This window comes from Bubalus kerabau, chromosome 17 (assembly GCF_029407905.1).
Source record: "Bubalus kerabau isolate K-KA32 ecotype Philippines breed swamp buffalo chromosome 17, PCC_UOA_SB_1v2, whole genome shotgun sequence".
In the NCBI taxonomy this organism is placed as follows: domain Eukaryota; kingdom Metazoa; phylum Chordata; class Mammalia; order Artiodactyla; family Bovidae; genus Bubalus; species Bubalus kerabau.
In genome coordinates, this window is record NC_073640.1 from 16125532 (window position 1) to 16144144 (window position 18613).

Here is an 18613-nt window from a genome sequence, read left to right on the forward strand (position 1 = left end):
AAACCTGGTGTGGTAACGACAGCAGACACACACCTAACTAAAGGAGACAAAAAAATAGCGAGTGGAAGTAGGAGAAGGGGAGAAAGAAGATACAGCACAGGGAGCGAGGACACCACGGAGCCACACGGCGGCCACGGCCACGCCACGCTGGACCGGGGACACAAGCGGGGACAGAGTCCCATCGGCAGCGCCTGCGCTCACACGCCACGCCCTTGGTTCTCAGTTAACACTGGGGGTGGCTCTGAATCACCCACGCTTGCTCCCCAGTCACGTGGCACAAAAGAGCAGACCGCGGAGCCGTCGGGCCACGGCCAGAGAGCCACCCTGGAGTGAGGAGCAGGCGGAAATCATAAAGACAGTCTCTGAACCAAAGCTGCCCTCTGGGGGCTGCACAGCCCATCAAGAGTTTGGTGCCTTCTCAGAGAGCACTTGAAAATCACTTCTTGCTTGCTTTAGAAAAAAGGAAGTTGATTATTATTTTCATAAAAAGGACACTCCTGTCTGGGTCTCTCCACCTCGAGAGCCTTTACCTTGCCGATTGAAGTCCATGGACGGCTGCTTGCAGTCCTGAGCGCGGTGACCGGTGGCCCCACAGTTGTAGCACGAGAGGCTCCCGCTCTTTTTGTGACTGGAACCATTGCTACTGCCCACCAGGCCCTGGGCCTGGTAGACGCCCGCCGCCCCCATGAAGTTCTGCACAGGCGGGACAGTGAAGGCAGACTGGCCACCCAGCACGGGCTCGGGACCCACGCCACCGCCGTAGGGCGAGTGCACGACTGGGAAGGCGCCGCCGCCATACTGCTGGGCACCCATGTAGCCGCTGCCGCACACGGGGCTGAAGGGCAGGAATGGGAAGGGGAAGACTGAGGGCCCCGAGAATGGGTGCTGGAAGTAGCTGGCATAGCTGACAGTCAGGCCGCTCGAGCCGCAGCTCCCACTGCAGCCGCATGACGTGCACACAACACAGCCGGGCGGCGGGGCGGGCGCCGGCTGCTGGGGCGCCGGCTGCTGCTGGTGGTGGTGGTGGTGGTGGTGGTTCTGGGCCGAAGCGGGGAGGTTCCCGGGGGAGCCGCCACCGCCGCCGCCGCCACTGCTGCTGTAGAAGCTGCTTTCAGGGGCCGAGGGGAGCGCGGGGCTGGAGCTGGGGGCCGCGCAGCTGGGCACGGTGGCCATGTTTGCGAAGGATGGGGAAGGGTGGCTACTGGAGGCGGCAGTGTTGCTGTTCGCACAGAAGCTGCCCTGCAGGGGGCCCACGGGCACACTGCTCATCGCAGAGAAGGCAGCTTTGGTGTTGGCTGTGTACAGAGCAGTCCGGGGGTTTATTATTGCAGGGGGCACACTTATTTGCACATTGTTAGAACAGGAGGTTTGCCCAGAGATGGCGGAATCGGCAGGGACAGATGAAGACACCAGGAGTTTGATGGGCGGCCGAGCCACGTGGAAGACGGTGCTGGACGTCCCCGCGGCAGCAGTGCTGGCTTCCACCACCAGGGCCGGCTGCTGCGCCGGCTTCATCACCCTGTCCAGCGCGGACGCGTGGACGACTTTGGTGCGGGGACCAAAGGAGACAGTGGGAGACACGGAGCTGCTCTCGGCGAGTCCGGAGAGGACCTGCATGGGCTGATGCGGGGTGGACGAGGGGAGCACATCCATCATGGTATTGCCAAAGCTCTTGTCCACTTTGATGCTGCTTCTTGGTCCAGAGACTTTACTGCGCTCCTCGAGGGACAGCAGCGAGTGCACAGAGGACGAGAGGAGCTTCATGTCCGTGCTCCCCCTTTCCGCCTTGTGCACAGAGTTCAGCATCCGGATGGGTGCGATGTGTGAGGCCGCCGTCATCATCTGTGGGGGCAGCGAGTGGTGGCCCGACGGGGTGGAGCCTGCCTCGTTCTGCACGGGGAGGACCTGCGCCGTGGGCCGGGCGGAACTTGAAGTGAAGTGGTTCAGCAGCATCACGGGCTTCTCCTTGTCAGGGCCCTCCAAGTGGATCTCCACACCTAGAGGTGGAAACAGCGTCAGCACAGCCTGCCTGGGCCGGGCGGGGGCAGCGCCTCGCGAGCCGCGCAGGAAGGAAGGGCATCCTTACGTCTGTCGTTCTCTTCCGCGCTGTCTGAGCTCTCTTCCCGGGCCTGCACGCCCATCGGGCTGGGCGAGGAGCTGGAGCACTCGGAGGAGCTGCCTTCCCGGGCCGTCTGGTGAGGGGCCTGCTCCACCTCCACCCGCAGCGCTGCAGAGAAGGGACAGGTGACAGTCCAAAGGTGGCACTGAGGTCCTCGAGCCACAGGACATGACGCTGGCTGTGCCTTCCTCTCCCACCCACAGGCATGCCTGTCGCGCTTGTCTTCGCATCAGCCCCAAGGAGGCAGGTCCTACCCTGGCCCTATGCACACAGGGTTGAGGCTCCCACGCTCAGCAGATGCACACACAGCCATGCCCTTGGCTCCCAAAGCACACACCACAGACCAGGAGAAGGACCCCCCAACCACCAGGTGCTACAAAAGCAGCCCTCCACCAACACAGAGACCTCTGTGTTCTGAGGCCCAGGGACACAAGACCTTTTCGGTTAAACAAGTACCGAAAAGATGCACTGACAGTTTTTTCTTCCTGGTTCCTGTCACTCTTGATGTTTCTGGTGCATAAGGAAAACAGCAGAAGGGCTGTTACCATGGTCCTCCACCACCCGCTGAGGAGAGGAAGGCAGAGGGAAGGGGAGAAGGCTGGTGGTCCGGCATCAAGGACTTCAGGGTGGACATGCAGGGCAGCAGCCTAGGGCCACCTCTCTGCACCCACGTGGAGGGGAGAGACTGGCATCTATTTTCACATTTCCTGTTCTTTCCCTCTCACCAGAGCAGTTCCTGGGTCTAAACCTTTTGCCCAAACAACTTCAGGCGAGTCACCTGTCTCCAGCTGCAAACCTAAGGTCTCTTCTATTTGTCTACTGCAGAAACTATAAGAGCTAAAATGATGAAAAGTAACTCTTTAAGTACTAGGAGACAGAAATGGACAAGTGGTGTGACCTGAGGTCTGACCCTCGCCAGAAGGGTCCCGGGTCCAGGCGCACCCGGCCCCACCCACCTGCAGCATGGCTGCCTCGCACTGTCTGCACGGGCCCCACGTGGCTGGTGGGGGGCACGCGGGCCACTCCGCTGCTGCTGACCGGGGGAGGGGCCGAGGGGTTCAGGCACCGTTTCTCTGACTTCTCCCTGTGCGACAGGAAAGCACACCAACAACCAAGTGTTCAGTTCTGCTGAACAAACTCTCAATGCTTCACAGATGCTACTTAAGTACACATGCTCCACAGAAGGGTGATTTCCATCAAAATAATCCCCAGGGTAGAAGATAACTGACTTGTCAGATTCACTCTAAAGGGTCGTTCCTAGCAAACCAAAGACATATTTGTAGAGTTTTAAGAGTATTAATTAAGGTTTGATAAGCCACCAGCAGTAACAAGTCCTAGCATCTGTCCCTCATGTTAGAAACTAAAATGAACACATTTCATAAACAATCTCACACTCACTTCTCCAGCTCCAGTTGAGTCTTGAGTTTTTTCTTTGCTCCCATGGTGAGGGATTCAAATTTATTTAGATCTTCTTCCGTAAGGCTCAGAAACTTCCACAGAAGAAACAAATTACAAAGTTACTGAGAATTAATTAGGATTCTGACAACAAAGAACTTGGAGTTTAGCTTAATAAACATATTCAACCTCTCGGATACATAAACCCATAAAACTTAACCAGATAATAAAAGACAGGGAAACGCTACAGCATTTACTTGCTAAGTGACTTGGTGTCCAGAGTCCAAAATACGAGACACCCACTTTGCACCTGAGGGTCACGGGCTGTGTCTCCTGAGCCTTCGGCACAAGCATCGGGACCACAGCCGGGTGAGCGTGGGGCCCTGGAAGGCGCGTGCTGTGCGGGCAGGTGGCTGGGACAGTGTCCTGCGGTCTCAACTGCTACTGGGATGCAGTTCATGGAAGTGTCCTGCTCCAGGGACCCGACTCCCACAGAGAGGAACATCGTCCTCTTCAGCGGCTCTTGTTTTTGGAATCACGGGACACCAGCAACTCTGTTGGGCAGCAAGTGATCCAGAAAAGCACGTGCCATCCACACTGAGTGGAAACCTAACCCACTGCCCTTACACTAAAAAAAGATCTGACGTGGTTCTCGTGACGGCCCCTAATATGATCTGTGATTTTAGCCTTTTCAACTACATACATCACACCGTAACTTTTTAAACTGATCATGAGCAAGGATAGGAAAATCTGTTGTTTTTAAGACTTATGAATCCTAAATTGAGAGTACTGAAAATATACTTAAAAAGTGTTTTTTATTAGCAGTAAAAGCTTGACTTCTAGTTCTTCAATTGCAGGTTTTTGGACAAAGGAAATGTTTACAGAGACCAAAGCTACCACAGCACTTTATCCAGCAGAGGGCACTCAGAGTTCAAACATCCCATACAGTCTAATTTACCAGAGACATTGAAACTTGAAAGAAATTTCAGAATTTAACAATGGAAAAAAAAAATGCTTCTTGTCAAAATTCTACTGTAAAAATAGTTTCTATGTAGGACTGCTTGAAAGATACAAAATTCATCTATTCCTTTAGCTATTATGCCCTTAATGAAGCCAGGTCATCAGCCAGCATTTACCCGGGTCAAAGTATGCGGGGTCCTTTAAAAAGGCCTGCACTGAGGGCCGTCTAAGCAAGGGGGATGCAAGCTCCAGAATCTACTACTTCTACCCCCCGCAGGGTGGCTGGAGGCACAACACTCTTCACATCACATACAGCAAGTATCTACTTGGGAAGACCCCAAACTACCTTTAAAAAGCTGTTTGTTCACAAGCAATTTATGTTCCAGTTTTTGTTTCCAGCTGCAGGCAGCTTCAAATTCAAATCCACGTCCCCCTCCAGCAAGCTCATGGGACCTGGGGAGCACGCATCTGGCAGTGTTAAGGACCAGGTGGCATGACCTCCACAACACACACACTGCCGAAACCCAGCTCGGTTCCTCTGGGAACGAGGTCCGAAGAAAGAAAGATTACCCGAGACAACAAGCACATTCTATCTGCCTGCCAGTAACCAACGTACCTTCTCCATCGTGAGCTGTTTAAAGACAGGGTAATACTTGTGCAAACGCAGTTTCCGAAGCCAGTCTAAAATCCCGTTTTGCTCCTGGGTCTGCGGGGCCTGCAGGCTGGACGGCATCAGGATGGTGGGCGAGCTGTCCATTGGGGTCCGGTAGGCCAGCGCCGAGCCTGCACCCCCTGAGTGCGAGCAGTGGGGCAAGGCGGCCGCGCTGGCGGAGTGCTGCACGTGGTGCTGGGCGCTGCCCTGAGAGGACGGGATGCCGGCCACTCCGCACACAGGCCTGCGAGGACAGCAGACAGGTGGTTTTCAAAACTCCACGGCCTCCACTCAAGACCAGCTCCTCGATCCAGACTGCATCTGTGGCTGACTCCACCACTAGCGTTCCAGTTGCAGCCTCTGCCACCACACCCCCGCCCCAGGGGACCGTCTGTGGACACGGACGTGTGCATGCACCTGTCCAGACACGGCGCCTGAGCACATGTACACACACATGTGTGTCACCACCAGACTTCTGGTTGAGCTGCCTAGTTTTTTTCTGTTGTTTCTATCACAGAATAATACTAACAATCATATACTAAAATCGACTCCAAACATTTTTTTTTTTAAAGTAAATTCCAGAATGCTGGAAGGAGCAAAAGCATCTCTCTCTGTACCAGCCCCTTCAACACTAAACTGCAGACCCACAGATTTATCATGTGCTCACACACTCCAGGTGACGGATGAACAAGAAAGGTGGGACACCAGAGATCTCCTTGCCTGACTAGCGTCCGTAGGACCGTGTGTATGTGTGTGTGTGTGTGTGTGTGTGTGTGTGCGCGCGCGCGCGCGCACACCCCACCCCACATGTGAGGTCAGCCCATTTTAGGGCCCCAGCTGGCAGAGAACCCAGACAGCAGCAACTCTGGCCCTTCACGGGCTTAATCACTCCCTAAGACCTTGTAAAAATGAAGATTTTCAGAAATTCTGGTTTCCGAGAATGTACAGGGCCCAGAAACTGGCATTTGCAATAAGGGTCTTTGGGAATTCTAATTCCAGTGGCTCAGAGAACCCCTTTTTTCCTATTTTTTGAGAAATCAAAAAGTAGATTATCTCTATCCAATTCTTATCCAGTATTACTAGTCGAGACTAAGATCAAGAATGCCTTAGCTCCAGAAGCAAGTGCTGGCACACAGTGAGAAGCAAGCCCTGTAGCAAGGCTGCCTGGAATCGCGCGGGCTGACAGGAGAAGTCTCACCTTCCAGACACGCCCATCATGGTACCGACTTTAGAAAGGGAAGGGGTGCCAGGACCTACAAGTTAAAATGAAGATAATTCATTCACAGACCACAAAAATATTTCTACTTTTACTGAATTACATTTTACAAACTCACTTGGACTTTGAAGCTGTTGGGTGGGAGAAGAAGTGCTGAAAAATTTCTTAACATGGTCATTTTTTAACACATGAGAAGGTAACGAAGCCAAATACCTAAAAAATAAACAGAGTGGTTTTATCAGCATTAAAATGTATTATTACCACAAAGTAACTGGGAGAGAAATTTTAATTTTCAATTAAGAGACATCTGTATCAGAGAAAAACTAAACAGAAGCACCTTAACCTCTAATCTTCCTGCTTTATTCAGTTTAGTTCTTGGCAGGATTCGGGGGTTTCCTGGAGCCCCTTCCTGCATTTACACTGTACGAACAGAGTCTCTCTGGGCCCACAACACGGGGCCTGTGGTCTCAGCTGCCGGGGGCACTCCAACGGCGGGCCCAGTCCCGGGCCCTGGCAGCAGGGCTCCCTCTGTAAACGTGTACAGGACAGCATGCAGGACACCCTCAGGGTCCAGAGTCTCTGGACCCAAGAAATGTTTTATTAGGTCTTCGTTTCATCCTTTCTACTACAGAAGAGAAAGGATAACCAGATTTTATTTCGTAAGACTGTCAAAATTACAGTACATGGTGGCATATACTTCAGAATTCCTTCACTTGTATATCCTCAAAAGCATGCCTAGGTTAAGATCCTTCAAATTCTCCGTAACTGGAGAGGAGACCGGAACCACCCAGACCACGTGTCACCTGGGCAGCCCCTCCGTGACCAGGCGGCCCAGCCCCACCCACACCACTGAGGGCCGTCGGTCCACCAGTCACACAGTGCTGCTGCAGGGGGCTGCTCTCCGTGGCCTTATGGAGGTCAGGGGGGAGCATTACCTCAGGTCCGCTTCCAGATCCATATGGTTTCGCTCTACATAAAAGGAATCTGGGCCAGCTAAGCAAGGAATGAATTTCTCCAAATTTTCTTCAGGATACAGCTGAGACAACTGAAAGAGACGAAAAGGCACAGGAAGTCTGGCACAATCTACTTAACAGAACCAGGACTCCTCAGCGTGAGAAACACCTGGGCAGGTGCGAGGAGGTGGCGTCTGCTGGTGAGAGTCTGGGCTTCTGCATCCACTGGGACGCAGGAAGCCACAGCCCACCACAGCACAGGGAGCTGGGCGGCAAAGCCACCACATCGACCCAACTCCAAGAGGGACCTGCCCTCCAAGGAGACGGCACATGAGCCGTCCAGCTGCAGAACACGAGGAAGAGGCGGCTGCCATACAAGCGGGCAGAGGAGATGGGCAGGGATGAACACACCCCACAGGCTGAATGAGGGTCAGACAGCAGCCGGCCAGGAGCCCGGGCACGGGGCAAGGAGACTGTGCCCTCACTTCTGAGCTCTCTTCTGTGGGCGGCAGGCTGCAGGGAGCCTCTGCAGATGGCACAGGGTGCAACGGCTGTCCCGGGGGCCAGGCAGGAAACCCCATACCTCCCCCTGGACACTGCTCTCCATCCAAAGCAGAAAGCCCACAGGCCACAGGCCAGGATGAGATGGCGCCTGCTCTCAGAGCTCAAGCACAACCCCCAAGTTTCTGGAGATGAGGAAGAACACCTTCCTGCCTCTGGGAGAGGAGGAAGAAGAGGAAGTCCTCCTGACACTGGTCTTTTCTCAGGGAAGGTCAAAACAAAACCCCTCAAGCCCCAAGGAAGGGCAGGAACCCCTCCTGAGTGGAAGAGCCTGCATGAGCACAGAGTGGACCAGGTCAGCTGCTGGGGAGGGAAGGGCAGCGATGCTGAGAAAGGGCCCAACCCTGTGCCTGGAGCGCGGGCTGCACCAGGACAGGGAGCCCCCATCCCCACCATAAATCTATCCCCAGCACCCTCCCTGGGAGTGGAATCAATGGGGCAGGCAGACCCACTCTGTCCCACAGGTGAGGCAAGACCATGCCATACTCCTCTCGAGACTCCAGGGACCAGCAGGTCTCTCTGGAGGAACCCAAACCCAGCTCTGCTCCTGACAAAACTAACCCGAAGCCACACTAATGGTTTGATGGATTCCATTTCCAGACTAGTTTCTAGACATGATGTCTAACATTCAATCAAAAATTATAAGATAAAAAAGAGGTGGAGTCTATTGTCAAGATAATCATTAGAACCAGACTCAGAAATAACCCAGATGTCAGAGCTATCAGATGACTTGAAAATGAACAAAAACCCCTAAAATCATGGTACCAGAGATGAAGAGTTCAGCTCATGAGCAACCTGAACAGAGCCGAGGAGAAACATCCCTCAACTTGAAAACAGGGTCAAGTACACGTAACTCAAGGCCCAGGAGAAGAGAGAGTGGAGCAGAAGAAATACCGAAGGAGGTGATGAAGAAGACAGTGAGGCAGAAGCCCAGGAAGGGCAAAGGACCCAAAGCCAGGGGAGTGTCAGCTGCTGCAAATACCCAGACAAGAGCGGCAAGGTCTGCCAGCATGAGCGGAGTCCAGAGAATCACTTTTCCACAAAACAAGTATGGAGGCCTGGAGGAGAGGAAACTCAGTGGTCTACATGGTGCAGAGGAGCAGGAGAGCCTGGGGCAGGACCCACAGCCCTAGAAAGAAGGCCTGTGGCACTCTTCAGGGCAGGACAGGCTGAAAAAAGAGGCATGATCAAGCAACTTCTGTCCAAGCTTTTCAACTCGATTTTCTCCCATGGGATGTTTTCCCTCATCTTATAATCAAACTAGACAGCATATTAAAAAGCAGAGACATTAGTTTGTCAACAAAGGTCCGTCCAGTCAACGCTATGGTTTTTCCAGTGGTCATGTATGGATGTGCGAGTTGGACTATAAAGAAAGCTGAGCGCTGAAGAATTGATGCTTTTGAACTGTGGTGTTGGAGAAGACTCTTGCGAGTCCCTTGGACTGCAAGGAGATCCAGCCAGCCCATTCTAAAGGAGATCAGTCCTGGGTGTTCATTGGAAGGACTGATGTTGAAGCTGAAGCTCCAATACTTTGGCCACCTGATGCAAAGAGCTGACTCACTGGAAAAGACCCTGATGCTGGGAAAGATTGAGGGCAGGAGGAGAAGGGGATGACAGAGGACGAGATGGTCAGATGGCATCACCGACTCAATGGACCTGGGTTTGGGTGGACTCCGGGAGTTGGTGATGGACAGGGAGGCCTAGCGTGCTGCAGTCCATGGGGTCGCAAAGAGTCAGCGAGCGACTGAGCGACTGGACTGAACTGAACTGATAATCAAACTGCCAGCTGCACTCTGGAGACGCTGCAGCCGTGCTGGCTCCACTCGGCAAAGGTGGCCACTTCAGATGCTCAACTGTGGCTAAGACAGTGGTTCACCGCCTGGCAAAGGCCAGGCTGGGCGACTTTAAACATGCAGGTGTGTGTGCACGCACACGTGTGTATGGTGGTAAAGAGGTATTTATTAGTGCAGCTTGTTGTTGAGATGGTATTTGTTGAATCAATTTAAAAACAAGCAGCCGCCTTTCAAATTTTTTTAATATTTGAAAAAATAAACACAAACAGAAATATTCAACATGTACATGTACATGTACACAAAGGTGGAAGCAGGTGGAGTCTGCGCCCACTGCCGCCCGTGCCGCCCCTCCCTCAGCTGTGGCAGGAGAGCAACAAACCGCCATCAGCCAAACAGCCCTGGCGCCCGCGGACTCACGTCCTTCTGCCCCGCCCAGTTCTCAACAACGGAAGGAGGTGGACCACACGCCGCACCAGGGCGGGAATGCCCACCCTGCACTCACTGCCCTGGCTCAAGGTAGCGTCCATGGGCGTCAGGCTGCCTTCTGACCATGATGAAGGGGACCCTATAATTTTTATAAGAGCCCTTGAATCACCTTACCTTTGAAATAAATTCAGTCACTTCAGAGGAAGATTTGGTTACTGATGTGATTGAAGAATCAGACCACAAGACCTTAAAAACAAATAAACAAACCAACCTTAAAAACAGACACCACATACTCAATTCACAGCACATTCTTCCAGGGATTCACAGCCAGTACATGGCGGTAGTGGGACGAGACTTTATAAAAGCCTCGTGCGTTTATACCCCTTGGCGTGTTATAGAAAAGATGTTCTCGTAACTCTAGTCCATTAAAGCTTAACTTCCTGTTTTGCACAATTATTCAAACATCACTAAGTCATTCATGTGTGGAGTCTAAGGTTGCCCCTTAAAGCGTCATAAAGTCCCTGATGACCCCGACTGCTTGTGTGCACAGCCCCTGACGTGGGAACCCCCTGCTCAGGTAGGTCAGTCTACGTGGAGTCAAGACACTATGAGAGGTGAGCCTGTCCAACAGTGAGAGCTCCCGTTCAGGGCTGTGGCCGTGCTGGTGGCCCGCAGGAGTCTGACACGAGTCAGGGCAGTTAGGACCAGGAGAGCAGGGACCAGCTTCCACTGCAGGGGGCGGGGGAAGAACGCAGCAGAGAACATCAGAAAGGCCTTTCTGGAAGTTCTACAAAGCCTGGTACAGGGGGCACAAATGTCCATCTTCCCAAATAGACTGTGAGTTCCTTGGGGCAGGGGGCTGGCTTCCCAGCACTGCTAAGTCGCTTCAGTCATGTCCGACTCTGTGCGACTCCATAGACGGCAGCCCACCAGGCTCCCCCATCCCTGGGATTCTCCAGGCAAGAATACTGGAGTGGGTTGCCATTTCCTTCTCCAGTGCATGAAAGTGAAAAGTCAAAGTGAAGTCGCACTGTCTGTGCTATTTTCCACCTATGTCAGCACAGACACCTGTCAGAGGCTCTCCTGCACTGAGAAAGGCGTAAGCTGAACTCAGAAGGAGCGAGACAGGACAGAGGGAAGCAGGTGGGACAGGAGGGAAGCAGGGCCCAGAACAAGAAAGGTTAAACCATGAAACCATGATGTTCACCCTAAAGTCCAGAAGCCCTGGAGGATTTCAAGTCAGGAAATAAAATGACTGAGTCTTCTGTCACCCAAAGGGAAGCATTACATGCACCCTGATGTAGAGAAACCAGAGCTTGGAGATAATCAAGCAACTCTCAAGCGTCCACCACCCGCCAGCCTCTTGCATGTTTGCTGACGGTCTCCCAGGCCTGGACTCAGGGCTGGCATCTCTCCTCCCTGTTGAAATTCACACGAGTCCCTTTCTACTCTGGAGCTGTCATAGCACAGAATAATTACTAGGGTGTGTTTTTCAAGCCCCAACAAAATACAAAGTGATCAAGGCAAGGAACCTTTCTCCTTTATCTCTGAATTATCAACACCTCCCAGAACTCATCACAGCAAGTGCTAGCATTTTTTAATGAATGTGCTGTGCTCCATCCAAAATCTACCTACACTAAAATGAAAATACCTACACCATTTTTTTCTGTTTGAAATAATTAAATCTTTTAACAACACTAAAAACAAGACTGGGTGTAGTGAGCTGCTCCCCACGTAAAACAGCAGTAGCAGCCATGATTCAAGGTGAGAGCTTTCTCGCTTTAGATACATGACCCAAGCACTGTTGGCACTATGGTTTTCAAAGCAAAACACACTGCACGTCACACGCACGAACACACCCTAACTCAACTCAGAGCACTGAGCCCAACACCCAGACGGTGAGCACAGCACAAACATACCGTTTTACACTGAAACAGACAATCTGCTTCCCTGACCATTTTACATTTAAAGAGGCACAACTATTCTAGGTTGCCTGCTCCTGATATAATCTTCTTTGACTTCCAAAAGGAGTTGATGTTTCCACCCAGGGCAGATACAAAGCAAGGACTGGAAACCAGCTGACTTCAGCAACACACCTCTGCAGGAATCACAGGCTGACCTGACCCAGCCCTGAGCCAGAAGAGAGGCCAGCCAGCCCCCAGAGGGGTGTGGACCAGGAGAGCAGCTTGGCATCTTGCCACAAGTTAGAGACACGTGATCCATCGAGTCCAGGATAGCATCAGTCATAAGCTAACCCACGGTTCCTGTACCAGCAAGAAAAAACACTGCCAAGCAAATGCCGCCACAGTCGCTTCCTATCACCTGCACTCACTCAAAGAGCCACTGAGACCTAAAGAGATGGACTTCAACATATCTTAAACATACACAAAAAAGCATGCTATGCATAGAACAGGTAAGTATTCACACTCAGAGTCTGACTCCTCTGACTCACTGTCTTGTCTTGCTCTCAGCACCCTCTGGTCCAGGGGCAGCAGCTTAGGAAGAGGCCCTGCTACTCAGGTCACAGCCCTCATGTGGGCAGCCCTCATGTGCCCAGCACCACTAGACCTGCCATCAGGCCTCTGAGGAGCTCTGAAGCCAAACACAAGGACAGGCAGAACAGTCATAAAGGACAAGGCAGCCTGGAAGCAGCACAGACCACATGCTTTTAGAACTGTTTTTTAATGCTAAAACTATCAACAATATTTGCCATGAACTACAAGCAGAAAGCATCGCCAAGAACAGGATGCTATGAAAAAAAAACTGTCAGGGAACAAGAGTTCTTCGAAGTTTAAAACAGGACAGCAGAGGTGAAAAAGTCAATTCAAGATACAGAAGATGGACTCTTCCACACAGTAAATCAAAAAAGTCAAAGGGAAAGAAAATAGAGGCAAAAAGAAATAAAATAGAGGGCAGGAGTTCCAAAATAAAACAGAAAAATGGGGCAGAGGAATCAAAAGAATGATCCAAGAAAAGGTCCCCAAGTTAACGGGCTTAAGCAAAAAGGGCTGATGCGTCCCAGCACAGTGGATGGAAACCTAAACCCATGTGTGGCTCTGAGAAATGTGCGAGTGACTGGAACAAAGCAGAGATCCTAAAACTTCTAGAAACTGTAGAACAGAGCCATGCTTCTCAATAGCAACACTGCAAGATAGGAAGTAAGAAGTGCTTCCGAGCTCCTAAGGAAACATGACGGCTGGTCTAGAGTTGTATTCCCAGTCACGTGTCAGGGCAGATGGATAAAGACACTGCCAAACGTGAAAGTCGGGAACTGTGCCTCCCCAGGACCTTCTCTAAGAAGCTACAAGAACCAGAACGGACCTGCAACAAGAGGTGATCTGCGAGCCATGAGCAGGGAACCAGAGCTGGAAGGGAAGAGGGGACCCCAAGGTGAAGACATGGGGGCCCTCAATGAGGCGGTGCCAGCCTGAGTCCAGGTAGGAGAAGGGCCACAGCTCCAGAGGGGGAACCAACAGAATGTCAGACCCATCTGAACACAACCAGGGAAAACTTTAGGGGCAAAGCTGTTTTCCAAGTACGTGTTCCCAAGCAACAAACAGAGAGAGACAATTAACCCCAGAAGAGCAGAGCACCGGCAAGGAAAAGCACTAAGCGTCCACCACACAGCCAGGGAGCCACAGTCTCCAACACAGCCAGGCTGCCACACAAGCACTGAGGTGTAGTGTGTCCCCTGGTGACGCGAGCACGCACACTGGAGTCTCTGCACACATGGAGCTGATGGGAGCAAAAACTAAGCAAGAAACAGTTGTTAAGACTGACCCTCAGCTCACAGTGAGGATGCATTCAGGGCAGTGAAGACTGTTTCAAGATGGAAAAGCAAACTTTTAAAGAAAAAACACAGCACTAAAATAAATGTACTGTCAACCCACTCCAGTATCTTGCCTGGGAAACCCCATGGACAGAGGAGCCTGGTGGGCTACAGTCCGTGGGGTTGCAAAGAGTCAGACACAACTGAGCGACTAAACAACAGCAACTGGGTTCTCAACAGAGACGGGCGTGAGAGGAACGGGGTTTTTATTGGTACTGCTCCGCAGTTCCTCTTAAGTCAATACAACTCTCCCGTCTGCTAGGCATTTCAAGTGTTTGGGTCATCTTCTGGGGTTTTTTCCCACCCTGTCCTTCATGCATAAGTAAAGAAAAATATACTTTAAAAAAAGTTTTAGTTATTCGACAGTGAGTTTGGGGAAGCTGGTAAATGTGGACATTTCTACATGGATACAAAATCATTTTGTATTTTAAAAGATTCTGTCATCTGCTTCCTGGATTTGATTTCCACAGTAACTAGTAACTAGCAATTACAACTTCAGCAAAAACAAAACCAACTCCATGGAAAAAAAAGAACAGGAAACTCAAACTCCTACTTGTAGTCTATTTGTTACTTACATCTTCCTATAAAAAAAATAACCTTTCATTTGCATCCTGGAAAACAATGACACATAAAAATTAAAACTAGAGATAAAGAAGGCTGAGAAAACAGGCGGCAGGGGGAGGGGGGCACGGGAAGTGTCGCTGACTTTTCCCTTAATAAGTGAAAGCTTCCAGAAAAAACTGCTTCCTGAGTCTTCCTACACTGTAAGCAACAGAGGGCATACCGCCCCGTGGTATGGCAGACACTCCTAATAAAGGTTTTTACTGTTCTGGCCATAGTACAATAGACATTCATTTCCAAGTTCAAAAGACAACCTATTTAAAGGACAATTTATCCTAATTATTTAGGGCTTTGTGGACAAAAATTAATCCTCAGGTAACTTTTAAAAGTGTTTTACTGAAGTATAACTGACACTGAAATGCACATATTTAAAACGCACACTCTGACCAGTTTGGACGCACACATGCACCCACAAAACCATCCTTCTGGTCAATGTAATGGACATGGCCATCACCCCTCCCCAGCAAGCTACCGATCTGCTTTCTGTCACTGCAGATTATTTCGCATTTTCTAAATTTATCTAAATAAACCCGGAATGAGCATACTTTCTTCCCTGGCTTCCTTCACACGCGTAATTATGGAGTTCTCTCTGTCTATACTGCATCAGTAACCCGCTCCTCCACGCCCAACAGCCCACCGTGTGGTCACAGCACAGTGTATGCCCAGTCTCCCGTGATGGGTATTTGGGGCCTTACAAACAAAGCTGTTACAGACATTCGTAGACAAACCTTTGTATGAACACATACTTTCATTTCCTTTGGGTACTGACCTAGAAGTGGGGCTGATGAGTCATATTTTAGGAGCATGTTTAACTTTTTAAAAAACTGCCAAACAGTCTCCCCAAGTAGTTTCACCATTTTATGCTCCCAGGACAGTCCTTCCACATACCTGCCAGCAGTTGGTGTGGTCAGTCCTGCGGACCTCAGCCGTTCTGATGGGCAGGCAGCATGAGCTCGTGGTGGGTTTAACCGGTCTCTTCCTAACGGCTAATGACGCTGCACATCTGTTCACGTGTGCTCTCTGCCCTCCACACATCTTTCTTGGTAAAATGTCTGTGCATTTTTTATTGGGTTATTTTCTCATGATTGAGTTCTTGAGAGTTCTTTTTATAGTTTGAATACAAATCCTCAAACACACACGTAATTTACAAATATGTTTCTCCTAGTTCTGTGGCTTGTCTTTCAATTTTCTCCACAGAGCCTTTCAAAGAGCAAGTTTTAAATTCTGATGAAGCCTAATTCGTTCATTTTCTCTTCTGTGGGTCATGTTTTGGTATCCTACCTAAGAAATACTTGCCTGTTAAGTCACAAATCTTTTTTCTGTGCTTTCTTCTAGAAGTTCTATAGTTTATGTTTTATGCTTAGGTCCAAAATTAGTTTTGAGTTAACTTCTATACAAGAGGTGAGGTTTGATCAAGATTCTTTTTTCTTTGCATATGGCTGCCTGCTCCAGAACCGTTTGTTGAAAAGACCAACCTTTTTCTTCACTGAACTGCCTTTATACCTTTGTCAATAATCACTGACCAGGGTGGTATGGCATCCAGGGCCTTAGCCCAAAGCAGAGGAGGCCTGGCCTGCAAGACGGAGCAGTCACCACCGCCGACCCCAAGCCCAGCCCAGGGCAACCCCAAGCGGAGCCGCAGGCAGTGGGAGCCTGAGCTGCTCTGGCCTCATCAGAGCGCTGCCTGACCCAGAACACACAGAGCACTCGGGGCAGGGAGGGACCTCAAGCCTGACGGATGGCGCCCAAGCAGCCTCTGTCCTTCGGAGGGCCACGGTTCCCTTGTTTGCTTTTGTTGGCTACACTGAGCAGCATGCAGCACCTTAGCTCCCCAACCAGGGGTCAAACCCACGCACCCTGCTTTGGGAACGTGGAGACTTAACCACTGGACTGCCAGGTAATTCCACAACAATAAAACTCTTATCAGAAAACTCAAGAATGACTCCTTATTACCTTGGCTTAGACAAAGATTTCTTAAATACAAAAAGCATGAGTAACGAAAGAAAAAGTACGTAAATTGGACTTCTTCGAAAGTCAAAACGTCTGTGTGTCAAAGGACAGTATCAAGAACATGAAATAAATTCCCACACAGCGGAAGAAAGTATCTGTAATCCAAAAGGCCCGGTAATTCCAGTCCTAGGCGTATATCCAAGAGAAACGAAAGCATCTGTCCACACGCAAACCTGTACACCAATGTTCACAGCAGCATTACCCATAAGAGGCAAAAAGTGGGAACCACCCAGAAGTGTACCAGCCAGCGGCTGAGCAGGCAAACAGAACATGTCCATCCACACAGTGGAGACTCACTCAGCCATCAAAAGGGAAGTACCCATACAAGATACAACACAGATGAGCCACAGAAACATTATTTGCGTGAAAGAAACCAATCACAAGAGATTACATATTGTATGATTGCACTCATGAGAAATACACAGCACAGCCAAACCCAGAGACAGAAAGTGGATTAGTGCTGCCTGAGACTTAGGGAGGAGAAGAGGGCAATGACTGCTAACAGGCATGGGGCTTCTTGGGGTGATATAAATACTAAAATTAAATTGTGGTAATGGTTACTAAATTCTGAATAAATTGTAAAAACACTGAATTTTTTTTTTTTCTATTTTAAAAAAAATTTATTTGGCTCCACTGGGCCTTAGTTGTGCCACGGGGGATCTACTTCCCTGACCAGGGATCGAACCCTGGACCCCTGTACTGGGAGCGCAGATGCCTTAGCCACTGGATGACCAGGGAGGTCTCAACACCAAACACTTAAAATGGATGATTTTATAAAATGGATGAATTTTAATGGTATATGATACCTGTCTCATCAGAAGTATAAAAAAAGTCGCTTAGAATATTTTAAAAATGTTTCATCTTTAAAAACACCAGTGATATTCTCCCAAAGTCTTCCAAACAATCAACTGACCATGTACATGTGAGAGCAGCTCTGGCCCCAGGGGTGGCCCCTGCCCCTCTCAGCATCTCGGTGTCAGGGCCCCTGCACTTCAACACCAGTGCTGAGGTCAGGTAGTGAGTCTTTCAATTTGTTCATTTCAAAACTGCTTTGACTGCTCTGTAGTTTCTTCCATATACATGCTATTTGTTATTCATTCACTTATTTACGCAGGCTGCACCACCAGTATGCAGTATCGTAGCTCTTCAACCAGGGACTGAGCGCGGGCCACGGCAGTGAAAGTACCAAGTCCTAACCACTGGACTACCCGGGAATTTTCTCCATGCAAATTTTAGCACCATCATGTTGATTTCTAGAACAGAAAAATGCTCCTGGGACTGACTTTTGCAGACTGTTGTGTGAGATGACAGAGAATCTGTAAGTTTACAGGTGTGTGCAGAGATGTTCCCACAGGGTCCATGGTCCTTCCTCTCTACAGAACTGCAGCTCTGACCACAGCCAGCCAGAGACTGTGGTTAAACCCTGGAAGCTAGGCAACCATAAGGCGCCTCATCTTTCTAGCGTGATGGGATGCGCAAACCAAAGGTCATGCATATTACACATTCACAGCCCACAGGCAGCCACTTAACTTAGTCACAAGCAGGAGAGGGCAACTCACTGCCCAGAGCACCCACACGGCTGAAGCTGCACCAACGAGCAGCGTGCTTCATAAATAAGGGAGTTGTGTGTTTTTAAATGTTCATTTTATCTTTCCTTATATCTCAAATTACCATCCAAAAAATACAGTTGGGGCTGTAAATCCCTGAGGGCACATCAGGTTAGTAACCCCACCCCCCAAAAAACCTAGCTGAACTGCTGGCTGGTGAAGGCTTATCACCGTCCTAAACACAGGAGTGTGCTTATCAGTTATCTCATCAGGGGAAGTAAGCTTTCAGATAACCAGAGCTTTTCTTTAAACGCTAAAACACTTCATTCAGCTTATGCATCTGTGTAGAAACTTCCTAAACTCAACAATAACCACACAGGACAGTAAGCTCAGAGCTGAGACAGGTCTCCAAGGAGCCTTCTGGAACTGTCCACTGGACCTCCAGAAGACTCGGGGTGTCCCTGTCTGCCAGCCTGCTGCCCCCATCGTGGTCACAAGCCCCTCGTTTGGAGAGAGGCCGAGGGTCCACCC

At 50.2% G+C, this 18613-nt stretch overlaps 1 protein-coding gene across 1 annotated transcript in view; it reads right to left on the bottom strand.

The window, feature by feature from the left end:
• ZCCHC14 (zinc finger CCHC-type containing 14) overlaps positions 1–18613 on the bottom strand; it is a 47506-nt gene that overhangs the window by 2581 nt on the left and 26312 nt on the right. The window contains exons 4-12 of the mRNA XM_055552297.1: positions 10250–10321; positions 7278–7387; positions 6461–6555; positions 6325–6379; positions 5091–5370; positions 3518–3609; positions 3076–3203; positions 2087–2227; positions 531–1997 (exon numbers count right to left, since the gene is read on the bottom strand). Of these exons, the coding sequence (XP_055408272.1) occupies positions 531–1997; positions 2087–2227; positions 3076–3203; positions 3518–3609; positions 5091–5370; positions 6325–6379; positions 6461–6555; positions 7278–7387; positions 10250–10321 (2440 nt within the window). The remainder of the gene's footprint in view (positions 1–530; positions 1998–2086; positions 2228–3075; positions 3204–3517; positions 3610–5090; positions 5371–6324; positions 6380–6460; positions 6556–7277; positions 7388–10249; positions 10322–18613) is intronic.